Here is a 16,553-nt window from a genome sequence, read left to right on the forward strand (position 1 = left end):
AAGAAAATATAGAGCTTATAACCATGCTAGTAAAGAATATTTGATAATGAATGGCCTTGAATCACAGTTATAAAAATGATACTGTACTTTGTCTCCTGAGATCAAATAATTTAGTTCTGCAAACACTAATTAAGTCAAGGTGTTCTCCACCTCTCAGGATTGAGCCACATAGCCTTACAAGTTTGAATTGTGACCAAATACTATTCCAAATACTGTATTATGAATTATTGGCTTTATGGGTGTGATTATACTATTATTTTCACTTAGAAAAACCAGTAAGTGGCCACTGGCCTAATAAAGCAGAAGCATGATACAATAACTGATGGAGTTTTGCAGTTTGTTGGAAGAGCTGACAGGCATCATCAAGATATGATTGCAGTCAAAGTGAGTTAGGTTAAAAATAAAGTGCTAAGACAGACCAAGATATACTTCAAAACTCAATTCCCATGTAAAAATTAACCATGATAAATTACTAAAAATTCATAATTTTAATAAAAAAATAGACTGGCTAACCTCTTTATGATTTTATGAGAAATTGCACCTAGAAATTATTTGGCATTTTCCAATATTCTGTAAAGAGTGATTCAGACCTTCAATGTGGCTTGGGTTTAACTTAAACACAGTTCTGGACTGGAACAGTGAGAATATGCAAGTGGAGAACACGTCCTAGATTCCAAAAGGCAATTTAAGGAATTTTTCTCAATTTTTTAAGGACTTCATTCTCATCTACACTAAGGCTCTTTTACAGTGCTTTGGCTTTGTAAAGGGGACTCAGAGGAGATAAGAGTCAGGACCTACATGTTTTTCTCACCATTATAAGTGAAAAATATGCTCTTGGTAGCTTGAAACAGGAAAGTTTTCTTACCAGTTCCTCCACTATTATATGGACATGCCAATGAGGTATTTTAGGTTGTCTTCTAAATTCTGGCTAGGCTACTGGCATTTTATTTGATTGATTGATTTTATTAAGAAAACCAATACTGAAGGATTTTGTTTGTTTAAAATAATCCCCCACACACATAATAGAAAATATATATATTTTAAACAGATAAAATAGAAAACAGCAGGCCCAGTTTCTGGCCTATTAAATGTAGCCTCCATTTACAATAGAGATTTTTAGGGAAGAGTCATTTTTGCAGAGATACTAGATAGAGATTTCAGCATTGTTTTAGCCACCCAATATAGTTTTAGAACAAGATAAAAACATTTAAAATGAACATAATCTAAATTATTCAAACAGCCTAACTGTAAAAGTGCTTATATAAATATATACAAAGCTCATTCAGTGGGACTATGTAAATGAATGATATTCTAAGAGACAGAAAGTGTCCTAACATCCAACATCAAACTATTAATAATAAAGAAATAAAGGTTTCAGATATATGTATACTTGTCCTTTGGGAACTGGTGTTGCAGTTTACTAGATTCATCTGTCTGAATGTTTGCATTTCCATGTGTGACCAGAAAGATTTTGAAACTCCTTAGTTTGCGTGACCTTCACTTTGGAGCCATGTAGCCCAAACCTCTTGACTGATATGGAAACTCTAGACTCTGTGAAATATTGCAAACAATAACTTTTCTGTATTTTGATGCAGTATTTTTTTCTTCGAACGTAGGTAAAACAAATAACCAATTTTGCTTTTTTTCCCCAATAAACGATGTTTATTATGCCAATTCTAATTATCATGCAATCTAATGGTTTTAAGGCTTATATTTTTAACATCACTGAACATCACAAACATGAAAGCATTTTATACTGTCATTATACATCGATGTTTGTACTTGGTTATACATATATACAGAAATTATTCACACATCTTAACCTTGCTATTTCCTCCTTTGAAACCAACATAATTTTACTCTGAAAGCAGCTTTTTAATAAATGGTATAAGAAATACAGCAAGGCACACTTTTTTAAAAAACTTTTTTCCCTTTACCACCTCAAGAAGCATAAAACCCCAAAATGTTGTACTTAATTCAGTAGAATGTCAACAGTTCCTAATATACAACACCATGTAGTTGTTTCTTGAAGTGTTGCATAGATTAAATTTTAAAATGAAATAAATGGCATTGATTTTAATTGCTTAACTTTTAGATGTATTGAATTAGGAGGACTAATGACTTTTCCTTTTGCTGCAATCAAATAAAATTGTAATTTTAAACACAAAATAGTTTCAACAAACATATGCATTATACATATATATATATATATATATTAAATTTGATACATGAAATAAGAGAGTACTGACCGGTACAGCTCTGTAAAGATGAATCAGACTGATCATGATGAATTTGTGGAATTGCAAAACTTTAAAGAATGTAACGGGTGATAAGTATTACAGAAGCATTCAGTTTAGGTAGGGTGGGTAGTTAGAGGTAGCTTGGGAGGGGAATCCACATGAAAGCAAATGGCTTTGCTATACTACAAAATGAATACTGAATTAGGACCAGCATATGTAGTCTGATCAGAAAACCAACATGACAAATCACATTTGGAAAGAAAATTTATCTTGGGAGTCAGTGTAACGAGAGGCAGTGAATGATGCAATGGCATTGGAGGTCATCCCATGGTTAACAGGATGAACCTGCACCTGAACAGCAGCCAAGTTTCTAAAAGGAAATGAAAAAAAAAAGTGAAAGTATGTTACATAAAATACAGTTTTATTTGCAAAACACAAGCTCTTCCAGAACAACTGAAGATAGCCATTACACGATTACATGCCAAAGCCTTTAAATGCACAGGCATACAGTATATGAACAACAATTTTTAAATGCCTGGATTCAAGTTAGAGTAAAAAATTTCTTTGTATTGATGTAGAAAACTCATTGATTTTTTTAAGGACGTAGTTTCAAAACAAACAAGGGAAATCATCAAGTCTGACCTTTTCCCTGGATCCTGTCCTTATACTTACCTGTGAACTTACCTTCAGCACACTCAAAGGTGCTCCGATCAATAACAAAATATGGATCTGCCACAGCCAAACAAAAAGGGATACACAATATTTAATGGACACACATAATTTATGTACGTATATACAATGAGATTTTAATATAAAAGGTGAAGAGGAGTATCACAGAACTATTTGGAGATTTCTGGCACCAGTAATGAATTAAATTTTCATACTATGGAATGTAACCAGCTTGGAGTTTAGGGTTAAACTATTCATCAAAGAGCAGAGGCTTATGATGAGGATTATGAAGAAATAACTGTCGGAATACAGCTAAAAGATTAGTGCAAAGTACATCTCTTAGGCATTTCCTAGGAGGCACTCCAGACATGCATTATATGCCTTCCAAATTAAGCAGAAATATCTGGATCTATCCATTTACCTTCTCCTTTGATCTTATTTGCTGTAACTGACCTCTCTATTTTTTATAGAAAAAGTAAATTACATGAAATCAGTGCAAAAACAACATGCATAATAATGAAGATATCAAATTTGCTCTTTTTAAACTTTGGTGTGGGTTTTAATCAGATCTATAGTGAGAAAAGTCTCACTGTTGGACAGTACCTGTTTTCCAAAATCAAAACATCCACAGCTGATAATATAAACTAGCTATTTCTACCATGTAGGTAATATTAAGTTTTTAAATAAGTCCTCTGGTGGAATTTTCTGCTATACTGAAATAAAATATCATGACTATGTTGTAAAAAAAAGGTAAAGAAACACTGTTGTTTCTAGTGCCCCATTAAATCTGCAAAGAGAAATGGTAAGAAAATGTTTAGATCGTTCCTGCAGCCTAATTTTTTTCTATTTAAATTATTACACGTTAGTGTCTGTATTCCACTGGCCTTGAATACTGGGTTTTTTTTTCATAGAATTATGTAACTACTAATACTTTGCATTTAGATATCACCTGTTATCCGTTGATCTCAAAACAGTTTTGGATGAATGATTTAAGCCTCAGAACTCCCCACTCAATTATTATCCCTGATATTTCATTGTTAAAGAAACTGAGGCAGAAAGGGCTTGAGTGATCTGCTCAAGGCCATACAAAAAGTCCATGGCAGAGCTTGGAATAGCAGTCTTGTGCTTTAGCCACAAGACCATCCTTTTCCTCTAGATTCCTCCTGGCTACAGTCAGTTACAGTATATTTTAACTCCTGCTGCAGGATTATGGGATAAAACCAGTTTATTTTTCTTAAGACCAAGCCATAATTTTTTTCCAATGTATGTGAAATTTAAATTGTATGTTCTATACAAAAGGATGGAAATATCTTTTGTGACTTACGTGTGACCATAACAGATCGCACACAGAAATCTAATGTATTTTCCAGAAAAGACTAGGAACATCACATAAAGTCCTGTAGTGGATTGATCCCTGCACACACTGAATATGTGACTATGAATCCTGATTCCATTGGTGAGTCATGGGTCATAGTGACAGCAAAAGATTACATGATCTCATATGCAGGAAGGCTGTGCTTTCAAGCTGTCATCTCCTTGAGAAACAAAATCAGTATCGCTTTCTGAGCACCTCTGCTGTATATTGGCTCATATAGTAGAATAATCAGTTCTGATAGAGGTATTTTTGAAGCTGCTTATAGAATTGCTGTTACTTTCCCTTAATGGTCAGTTTTACAGCAAACTGATAAAGAACGAGATTGCAATTTAGATACATTTGGTAGAAAATATATTTCCTCCACTATAGCTTTTATCCTCTTATACAACCAAGGCAAACATAGCCTGAAAGAAGATAAAATTAGCCAAGCTATATTAGTAAGTATGCCTTTTGTCAGCTTCGCATTCTGAGTATATTTTTAGCGTATACCTATACTATAGATTATTTTTCTCTTAGTATTGCAGCTACACTTGGAATTACACATTTTAATGAGCTTAGAGCACAGGTGCTACAGGAAAAAAATAATGGTGTTTGCCATTTATCTTTCAAATTAAATAATGTGTTTTTAAATAGTAACTTTTTTCATAATATACTTATGGGAACAACATTTATCTGTCACATTTTAAAAGATGTATTAGTAATAAATGTAAATTACCTTTAGAAAATCAGTAATTAGGCTCATCAAAAAATAAACAATCTGCCACCAAAAAGATAATCTTTAGCATAGTTAAGTATAATAACTGTTATTTGAATAAGTTAACAAATTAGGATAGATTGCTTCTGTAATTCATTCCCCATAGCATGAGAGATGAAGTTACAGCACCAAGCTCTTAATGGGGGAAGGGAATTCAGACTTTAGTGAAACACAGATCTCATATGTGGCAGCATGGATTTTCATTTTTTTACTTGCTTGAGGTACATTCCCAGCATTGCAGCTAGGAACAATAAAATCTATGTGTAATTTTAATAGAAACAATTCTATATAACATTTAACAAACAATAAATAGCTTCTTAAATAAAGAGTGGCATGTAATAAAAAGGGCTTTTTTATTATTTAAAAAAGCCTGTAACCTTAAGGCAAAATAAAAATGATGCTATGACTCCATCAAACTATCATGTACAGTCTCAGCATTTCCTTTCACTGAATTTCATGAGTGTGTGTAAATATCTCTATTCTTTATACTCAATTCTGGTCCTCAGGCCTGATTAACTGTATGTTGCCATAACCTAGTACACCGAATTAATGAAAATGCAGATTGCTACCATGTAAGTAACTGTAATATCTGTAACAGTGGATGGCAAGTTTGTGCAGTGCTTTGAGATTCTCAGATGAAAAGCACTATTGAAGTGCAAAGTTATATTACTATCATCATTAGTGAAAGAATGAGGGCAAGAACAGGCCAGTCGCACACACACTATGGTAATTCTCTTTGTCAGGTTAATATAATAATAAATAAGTGATGAAATTAAGAAATCTAACACAAGATTAATTCAAATTTACTTTGTCTACTGTATAAACTTACAAACTCGAGCCTTTTGTCCTCATCTCACTTTTCATATAGATACTTCCATGTATACATAGTTCTCTGAATATAGGCACTCGATCATATACTCTCATCCATCTCTTTTGTAATTTCCCAGCTGAATTTCAGCTGCTTTTCTAGTGATTTTGATGTGGATGGTGTCACTAAGCCAGTAGATGTGTATTAAGGTTTCATTTAAGTATTAGCTTAATTGGCAATTGTCAGGTCGTGAACATCCACAAGCTGTTCAAGCATCTTTTCTCTGATGTCACAGTTCCAATATAATGCAACATTATACACACATCCGTGCAAAGGAAAGTGTCAGGATAAAGATCACAGAATTACAGAAATGTAGGGCTGAAAGGGACTTCGAGAGGTCATCTAGTCTAATCCCCTGCACTAAGGCAGGACCATCTATATCTAGACCATCCCTGATAGGTGTTTGTCTAACCTGTTCTTAAAAACCTACAATGTGGGGATTCCACAACCTCCCTTGGAAGCCTATTCCAGAGCTTAACTATCCATATAGTCACAAAGATTTTCCTAATATCTAACCTAAATCTCCCTTGCTCCAGTTTAAGCTAACTACTACTTGTTCTACCTACAGAAGACATGCAGCACAACTGATCACAGTCCTCTTGATATCAGCCTTTAACATATTTGAAGACTCTCAGGTCCCCCCTGTCTTCTTTTCTCAAGATTAAACATGCCCATTTTTTAAAAAATCTTTCTTCATAGGTCAGGTTTTCTAAACCTTTTATCATTTTTGTTGCTGTCCTCTGGACTTTCTCCAAAGATTCTGTCTTAAAGTGTGGCACCCAGAACAGGACATAGTACTCCAACTGAAGCCTCACCAGTGCTAAGTAAAGCAGGACAATTACCTCCCATATCTTGCATACTAAGGCTTCTGTTAATACACTCCAGAATGATATTAGTCTTTTTTGCAACTGCATTCCCATTGTTGACTCCTATTCAATTTGTGATCCACTATAACCCCAGATCCTTTTCAGCAGTACCACTGCCTAGCCACTTATTTCTCATTTTGTATCTGTGCCTTTGATTTTTTTTCTTATTAACTGTAGTATGTCACACTTGTTTTTATTTAATTTCATCTTGTTGAATTCAGACCAATATTCCAATTTGTCAAGGTCATTTTAAATTCTAATCCTCTCCTCCAAAGTGCTAGCAACCCCTCCCATGCTTGGTGTCATCCACAAATTTTACAAGCACACTGTCCAGTCCATTATCCAAGTCACTAAGGAAAATATTGAATAATACAGGCAGGGGTGGCTCTAGAAATCGGGCTGCCCCAAGCAGTGCGGAGCGCTGCGCCGCCCTTCCCCGGTCCCGGCGGCCTCTCCTCTCTTCTCTCGTTGGTTGTTGAGCTCTGCCCCCGGCGGCCGGGTCACCCGGAGGAGCCGGGACCCGGCGCGCCGCAGCAGCGAGCGGGAGCTCAGCGGAGGCCGGGGCGGAACCGCCGCCGCAGTCCGCCGCGCGCGCAGGGCCCCCCATCCCCCCTCCGCCGACCGCCGCCGCAGGCATGCCGCGGAGCACCGAGCCAAATGCCCCCCGGCCACGGCCGCCGCCCGCCCCCCTGCCTGCCGCTGGTGCTCGGAGCCGCCTGAATACAGGACCTGAGACTGACCCCTGCAAGACTCCACTAGATGTGTCCCCCCAGTTTGACAGCAAACCATTGATAACTATTCTGAGTGTGATCTTTCAAGCAGTTTAGCTCCATCCTTAAAGTAATTTAAACGAGACCATATTTCCTTAGTTTGCTTATGAGAATATCATTTGGGATGTGTCAGATAATTATTGCTGTAATCAGAAAGCCTTAGCAGATGCAAAAGTATATGTGTGCATACAGAGAATCATACAAGTATAGACAAAAACTATAGTAATGTCATATTAGCTCAGGAAATGCAAAAGTTACACTTCCAAAACCAACAATCTCATTTTGTATATATGGGGCCAAATCCTTTGATACATCAGAGGAGCACACTGCACAGCTCGGAAATGGGGATGCAAAGGTGGAGTTGGCAGTCCCCCAATTCTAGGTCATTGTGTACCAAAGACCTCAAGAGGTCAATATGGCATCCAGGGAATGATCCGTGAAGAGTAAGAAAGCCCTGATCACACTTCCTTTCTCCCAGCCACACCCCCTGCACAAGCAGCTGGGCTGAGTGTGGCATAGGTGCAGCTATGCTGGCTGTAAACTGTTGGAAGATCCCTCTGCACTAATGTGATTCTTGCATAGCCATCTAGGCTGGCTCTAGTGCCACTTTGAATTAGTGGTGAGGTGCAAAGCAGTTCGGCCACATGCTGTTTTTTAATTCTGTTTTTCTGGCTAAATATGCAGTTTAATATTTCTTTTCATTAGAGATTTATGTGAGCCAGAAAACCTGAGCTGAACTCCTTCAAACTTTGGCAAAGATTGGAGCCAAACTTCTCATCTTAGGCTCATCTCTACTACTTATGTTCCAAAATATACATCATAAAATATACCAGAAAGGAGCAATTAATATTGCTATTGTAGCCTTTACTGCTCTTTACTTTTCACCTTCCTCTACCTTTTGTGTCCTTACTGTACAACCTTAGTCTTGCATTTGCAATAGCCCTCATGGTAAAGCTTTCTTATTTTGGTAACACTAATTATTTAGCCTGTCATTCCTTTTTCTTCATAATTGCTTAGCAGGTTTAAATCCAGAATCATAGGATATAGACATTAGCAGATAAATTAATACCTCTCCATTTAATCTGGTTAGCCACTATCCCTGAGGTTTGTTTTCACAAGATTATTTGCAAACACAGTAGAGCACTGATATTATGAAGGCTTCATGGGACTGCCAAACTTCTGATTGTCCAAATGTTTTGGGTAACAGAGGGTCGCTGATTATAGCAGAAGGCCAGCTGACTCTGGAGAAGAGAGGAGAAGGGGGTGTCCGTAGGTAGAGACAGCTTCTACGAGGCTGGACAGCTCAGCAGCATAAGAGGGAGGATGGGAGCTACCTGGGAATATCAACCCTATGGAATTCCCAAGATCAGCAGAACAGAAGTTTGACTCCAATGGATTTTGTGTGTTCCACAGGAGTGGAGCTTCAGTCCGTGCAACAACCAGGGGCAAAACCAGTGTCTCGAATGCACCAGAGGTGTGTAAACTGGGGTTGGACTGTGATCAATCAAATATATATGAAGCGTGGTGCTATCATAAAACAAAAGTCCTGGATGGCAATTCATACCTTTTCATTATACAAACATATAAAAATAAGTCATATGCAAAGCCATACTGTACAGTACATACCTGTTTATGAGCTAATTATAGCACGGGAGGGTTACATTCTATCTGTGCATATTAATGTGCCTCTCAGTGTGAAGAGTCAGGAGTTTTTCTTCACAAGTAAGTGTTTTAGTGTCCTGGTGCAATACATCCTTATCTTTCCAGTGCTCTGGCTTTAATTGAAAACCTATAGCTGACGCCTTTGCAGAAGCAGCAATACTGCCTTTAGACTTCCCACTTCCAAGTGACTTTCCTGTACTTCTTTTTTTAGTGCTTAACTGCAGAGAATTCATGTCCAAGCCTTCATTATGGCTATCCAAAGTCAGTGAATCATCAATAATATTTTTTAAATTGTTTGATACCTTTTGGTTGGCAGGACTGGGCACATTTACATCAATGTCATTATTTAAGAAAGAAAAGCTACTACATTTAGCAGAAATTTTAGGTTCAGCCAATAATTCTAGGACTTTGCCTGCTGCCAGAGATCCTTCAGGAGTAGCGGAAGAGAAATGTGGCTGCTGCTCAACTCGCTCTTCCTCAGGACAAGCTTCAAAAAAACATTCAATGTTTTCTCTCTCATCTGCAAAGTCCAGCGGCACTGGAGTACTGCTCTTTTCCTCTATGTATTTGGTTACCTCCCCACAGTCACTATCATGAGAGGAGAGAGAAAGATAAGAATAAAAATCCCCCTTTCTTAGTTGTATGGGCCGGTGAGAATGTTCCATTACTTTTTCCTTGATCTGAGTTAATGAAGTAGGAGTGGCTGTCTCACATTCAGGCTGTGATTTACTCTTCAAGGCAGTTGATGCCATGTCTATTATCTCCATCACAAAGTTGTGCACTGAGCAATCGTCCACATTTCTTTTATCGAAAGCAACAGAGTCACAGTTGCAACATGAATCACTACCACTCGCTGAGGTGTTCTTTTCTGCTTCATTTGGTTTAAAAGCTGCACAGCAATTGGTAGGTTTTTCAATAGTGCTTGTTCTGCTTTGTTGATCATTAGGTAAATATTTTAGTAAAGAAGTATCTTGTGTATCTATACCTCTAATTTCTGATGCAGGCTCCATACAAGGCTTTCTAATGGGAGTATAAGCAATGCAATGATCGTCAGATTGAAGATGATTTTGACATTCTTGTAGAAGACTTGTGGATATATTTGATGGTTGAACAGTCTCCTTACCATCCATATGTGAATCATCTGAACTATCTGTAAACGCTTCGCAGATGCAACATTCATTTTCAGCTCCCTTACCATCAAGTAAGCCAAGATTTTTGGGAGTGGATGAAGTTCTAATAAGCTCTTCCTTTTGACTGTCTGGAGTATTTTCAACATTTCCATTCTCCATGTCATCCACAAACTGATCTTTAGCAGCCTGAGAATGATCCTTTATAGTCTGACTTTTTGTCCCCAGTTCATGACCATCTGATACGCTTTTACTGTTGCCATTATTTTCCGGTAGCTTATATACTGAACCATTCAAAAGTGTTTCAGTGCTCAATGTATCTATTGCTTTTGATGTCTCATTGCTACTTACATCTTTACTGTACTGAATTTCGTCACTGAGGTTGCATCTTCTCTTCTCCCTTGTCAAAGAAAATTTTGGTCTAATCCAAGTCTGGAGTTCATTCTTTATGTAATCAAGTCCAGAAATTAAATTGCACTCTTCATAAATATCCTCATCAGTTGCAATACTGGAGTCGTCATCTTCATCTTTGATGCCCAGCTCCTCCTCTGTCAAGGTCAGGGTAGAACTTGAAAGCAAATCACTGTCATCTTCATCATCAGTGCAAGCAGAAGTGCAGGAGACATTAACAATCATGCTGACATTGACATCGCTCTCATCAGCTACTGACCGATTAAGATGTTTCCTAAATGATGCATTTGAATCTGGCACTTTATTTCTGTGCAATACAATGTCCTCAGAGCAAAGAGAAAGGTCCTCACTGCTACTGAGTTCAGTGAGAGAAGCAGCTGAATCTTCGTTGATTGAGGATGCAATATCTAATGCTAACTGTCCGGATAATGACATTTTTTGTGAGCTACTTTGGAGTGTGATATCGGAAATGCTGCGCTTTATCTTTTGATCTAAGGGGCTCTGGATATTCTCTAAACGATTAAGGAGGTCTAATGTCCTTTTGCTGAGTTCTCCAACAGAATCACTGCTTGCACTTATGTCTCCTGAGCCATGATGACTAAAAAGATCTTCATTGCTTTTGTATGATGTTAACCAGCTTTCCAAAGATGTGCTTCGCTGAAGACCATCACCAGCTTTAAAAATACTTGAGCCAAACAAATCACCTGCCACAGAAAGAGATTCTAATGAAGAGCTACGAGATAAACGTGAAACCTGTTTTGCATTCTGTATATCAGTTAATTTCCTAGAACCATCCACAGATTTGCAGGAAGTGGGATCTGATTCTCTGGAGACACTTGCCAAAGTAAGTTCATGCATAAACTCATCTGGTTGTAACTGTTCAGATTGATGTTCAGCTTTACAGGGTATTTTATCAAAATTAAAACCATGAAGTAAAGTGCTCTCTGTACATGCTTTGTCAGTTTGTGATTGTTTCATCATCACTGGCAATTTGAGTTTGGTGCCTTGGAGGTAAGAGTAATCATAAAATGTAAACACATCACGTCTTCCTTGTAATTCTTCTTCCAAACAATCAGAGGTATGTTGGGTAGCACCATTTAGATCTCCCTCTTTTCCACTTGCACAACATGCAGAAGAAGTTGAGTGACAATTATCTGGAAGTGTAATACGGTCCTCTTCTTCTTGTTTGATTTTTTGTTTTATCACATCAACTATGTCACTCATGTGGGCTTCCAGAGGCCCAATTTCAGGATTATTCTGGGTTCCTTCAATATCATTTATCAAAAAGATTTCAGAATCGTTTGAAGTTTCTGTATCACCTTCACTGACTATTCCGCTTTCACTCTCAGAATGTCTGCTTATATTTCCACTATGGTACATATAATTGAATGGTTTTGCCAAAGTGGTCCTGCCTATTTGGTCTGGCAGAGATTTAGTAGAGGAAAATGGGGAGTCCTTAAGACTTTTATTTAAAATATTAGACTGTGTTACACTGGGGAAGTTTGAAGTCTTTTTCAGGAAAGATAAATGTTTTTTTCCTGATAACTCTACATTGTGGAGGCTATAGACTTGGTAAATGTGAGGGCTAGGAGGTGATGTAATGCTGGAACAATACAGAGGAGTGTCATGATCACTGATATGTTCTTCTTGATTCAAGTCATTACTACCACACTCTTCTAAAGCAGATTTCTGTTTTGGATGATCCTGCTTTTGTTCTTGATCGAGTTCATTTAATTCTTCATTAATGCTAATCAGCTTATGACTTATATCAGTTTCATCCCATTCTAATGCATCTTCATTTGGACCATTTAGGTCCATCAAACCAGGATCAACAACATTCAGGGGCTCCTGTAAAAGAATTACAAAGATAAAAAATAATTATATATTTAAAAACTTTCTAGAGAAATAAGGATAAATTCACTGCCTTTAATTTACATGTGTTCAGTGTAAGTGCTTATTTCTTTGGAGTACGTACCACTATTATATAAATACCAATGTGTTATGTATTATGTAAAGTTAAAATGGGCATATGAGAGTGAAATCAGTGAAATGTAAATATGGTCTCCATTTTTGTACTTTTTCTGTATATACCAGAATACATTTGCTGTTTGATTGAAAACCTGTGATACAGGATTTTGATTTCTCTCCAATAAAGATCGTTTTTGATAAATCAGGTTAGTACAACTTGTGTGAGAAACCTCAAGACTAATAGCTAAAAGGGATCCCATACAAATATATCAGTAGGTAAAAAATAACTATTAGCACTTTATTATGTTGGATTTGAGAGAGATTATCCGTTCAGCCTACTTAAATTTAAAAGAGTCTAGATTCAAAGTAAACAACCATTAAAGGATTTTAAACTTTTTGTAACAGAAATGTTTATGCTGTCAATGTTATAACAGCTAATCTAATACACTGACAGTCATATAACTTACTTAGGTATGGAGTACATTCACTGTGATGAATTTTTATTAGAATTTCTGTTTATTCTTTGCTTGCTGATAAAGGCAGTACTAATGACTGGTTAGTATGACTAATGAATGCTAAATCCTCAGCGGTGAGAACAATCAATCAGTCTAATCAAATACAACATTCATTTCAAATATTGTCTTTGATGACACTGTACTCTGGAAAAGTGCTAATAAATAACTGAGCTAGACTTTTTTTTTAAAGACTTTTGTCACTTTCCAATAATATTTGCAATTATGTTTATACAACACTTAAAGCCAATCTCAAGAATATTTTCTTCTAGAAATAAACAGAAACGGACCTGTGTGAAAGGAAACACGATTGCAACGCATTCAGAAAGTCAGCACAAGGCCAGAGCGCACCTGTTCAGTCCCACATTGAAGCTTTCATAAAAAAACCTAAGTGGTACAAAAATCTTCGGCTGGCTTTCTGGACACAAGTGAATTTCACCTTATGGCATCTTCCCCTTCATTTTCCTCTCCATGCCCATGTAATCTTGCAAGGGTGAATTACAATTTAGGGAAGACTTTTGGCTCATCTGTGATATACCCACTATCAGTTGGTGATGGGGACATGCAAAAGAGAAATCAGTTACTGTAGTCCTTAAATATAACACTGCTTTTCATGATGCCATAGCTCAAGGTTTGTCAGGATGTTGTCTGGATCTGTATATCTCAAGGATAGAGCACAACTGAAGAAATGAATAGTAAGGCTGAATGCTTTCTTCAATAGCATTCATCTGAAGGCATTTTCCTGACATGTTTGTTTGTTTGTTTGTTTTAAACCAGCCTTACAGCGGAAGGGTTTACATTTAGACAATGGCCCAGATCCTCGACTCTGTTCCAGCCCCTTTGCACTGCTCCTGAGGTGCAAAGTGGCCACAAAGCTAGCCAGCCCTATGTCAGCTACTCCTTTGGCCTCCTTGGCACAGAGTGTTATTATGGTCTGCAATCCTTAGTTGTTTAATGGCTCTTAGTTGTTTATGGTCTTCCTGTTCTGACATATGGCACAGTCGCTCTTCAAATCCATCCAGAAAAAATTCTTACACAGAAATGATCTCTCCTGTGTACTGTATTGTCAGGTGTACTGTATTGTCTGGGTCTAAACTAGATTGTAAGTTCCTTGAGGCAAGAGTGCTTTCTTAAATGCATGTACAGAGCTCAGCATGTGCTCAAACAACAATCTACACCACAGCTGATTTAGAAAGATACTGAAACAGAATTGGGCTGTAGCAAAAAGGAGGACTGGGGGGTGTAGTTATCAAACACTGAGTCTATTATAAAATAATTTTTATGGTACTCTTTTTTTCTAGGATACTTAGGTGCGTGATCCCTTAAATATGGCTCACTAGATCAGAAATCCCAGCTGAAACACCTGTTTGCTAGATGTATGTAGATGAGGGCACCAATGTACATCCACCTGGAGAGCTGAATGCTATACTCAGATTTGCCAATGGAGAAGTAGGGAATATAGGGTACCAACTCTGATGGGTGGTACCCTGTATTTTGGTCAATACCACTATATTTTGGTAATATGGGCCAGATTCCAACAATTAACCTGCAGGTAAAAATCCATATATCCAATTATCAACACCCTGAGCATTCAGTGCCACAGGAAGATTACGATTAAATAAAAACTAGTCTAAAACATGTTATCTAAAGACAGTCTACTAATTTTTCCCATTTTTCTCTCTGGATTTTCTTATTACTCCAGACAACTCTGCACTTAGAATTTGGGATGCATTACTACAGTCTCAAAACTCACTTGATTTTTACTGCTTTAAGCTGCTGCCAACTGCAAAAAAGAAATCCGTGAAGGCAGGAAATCAGCAGCAGATTCCACAGATTTTATGTGCTGCAGAATCTAATGATATATTCTCAGAAATACATTTGGCTCTTACTGGTTAGGAAGATAACCTTCCCACTGTAAATTAGCACTTTGCTGCCTTGTTTGCTCTGCAAGTCAGACAGACTGAAACAATAAAACACACACAAAAGTGTGACCTTAGCCCATTCATCTTAACTGAGTGCTCTGTTACGTCAAAGCCTACTTTTTATCATTTAAATGTATACAGTTTTCTGAGAGTAAGTTTTTCCAAAAGAAGAAACACCCAGCTCAAGTCACCGAAACATTATTATAAATCATTTCACATTGTTGGCCACAGAGTACATTTTCCCCTCCCATTTTACAAAATCAGCAGGCTACTCAAATAAAGGAAGGAGTTTGGACACCGTGACATCAGCCTGGGAGAGCAGCAACTGGGAGGGTGTATGGCTTATTGGAGTGCTGAACTGTGTGGCACACCACGTCCCACTGTGGTTGCACTGATGATGGCAGCAGCGGGGAACCAGAAATCTCAGAAGACTTTGTTTGTGTAAGGTGAAATGTCTTCCTGAACAGGCTCCTAAATGCATAGGCAGGATGCCAGGGCATCAGATTTATGATTATTTTATTACATTAGATCTTGTGGATTTTTCAGTAGAACATCTGAAATTGCAGACAGGATGGAAACTTTACTTCTAATCGCCCAGAGGGTGGGAGTCACAGCCTTTCTCCTCCCCTTAATGTCTGTGCTACATTCTAAATGTCTGAATTAATGTTCCTTGGAAGGAGAGTCAAGATAGGAAGTAAAAGCAATGGCAGCATTTTCCTTTCACTGCTTTCCTTTCATCTCTCTATAATGTTGTGGGTCTTTCTTCTTCTTCTTCGTATGGCATAGATGTGAAGCTGGCTTTCAATGAGATAATGTTTGGAATAACTCCAGACAGTTTTTCAGGGTTTTTTGTTTTGTTTTGTTTTGTTTTTAACAATAATTTATTTTGGTCCCACACACCTGACAATGACCTATGATAAAACTTTCCCCTCTAATTTCTTTTTTAATTTTATTTTTCTCCCATTCTGAGAATTAAATAGCTAGAAATTACTTGATGTCTTAGAGCAAAAGGGTGGGTATTTAGTTAACTGCTCCAGAAAATAAAAGATTTCTACATGACTGAGATAGGCCATTTGTGCATGAAAGGCCAGATACTCAGTGGGGGCAAAACCCTGTTGACTTCAAATTTATACCATGTAATTTACATTCACCACAATCAATGCTGACTATGGTCCTCCATGGAAATTGCACCTGCTGATTCCAGGGGCATTTTACTTATTCTGGCCCAGGGTATCATTCCTTGAGTCACATTACCCAAGAAATGAACAGTCCATTATAGACAGATGTCCTGATCCAGAGAACAATGAAAACATTTTCTGATTCTAGCACAAGCAAACAGGGACCACCATTGAAGGGCAACCTTGAGAGTTCTAGAGAGCATCAGGCTTCTTCACAATGGTGAGTTGTAT

At 37.5% G+C, this 16,553-nt stretch overlaps 1 protein-coding gene across 7 annotated transcripts in view; it reads right to left on the bottom strand.

The window, feature by feature from the left end:
- Positions 1 to 2,254: 2,254 nt before the first annotated feature.
- The window catches only part of AKAP6 (A-kinase anchoring protein 6), a 397,464-nt gene continuing 383,165 nt past the window's right edge, over positions 2,255 to 16,553 (bottom strand). For all 7 annotated transcript variants that reach the window (XM_039538039.1, XM_039538036.1, XM_039538038.1 and 4 more), the window contains 2 exons: positions 9,169 to 12,590; positions 2,255 to 2,610 (listed from right to left, as the gene is read on the bottom strand). In XM_039538039.1, the coding sequence (XP_039393973.1) occupies positions 9,207 to 12,590 (3,384 nt within the window). In that variant the 3' untranslated portion in view covers positions 2,255 to 2,610; positions 9,169 to 9,206. The remainder of the gene's footprint in view (positions 2,611 to 9,168; positions 12,591 to 16,553) is intronic.

Source organism: Mauremys reevesii, linkage group 4 (genome assembly GCF_016161935.1).
Source record: "Mauremys reevesii isolate NIE-2019 linkage group 4, ASM1616193v1, whole genome shotgun sequence".
Lineage (NCBI taxonomy): Eukaryota > Metazoa > Chordata > Testudines > Geoemydidae > Mauremys > Mauremys reevesii.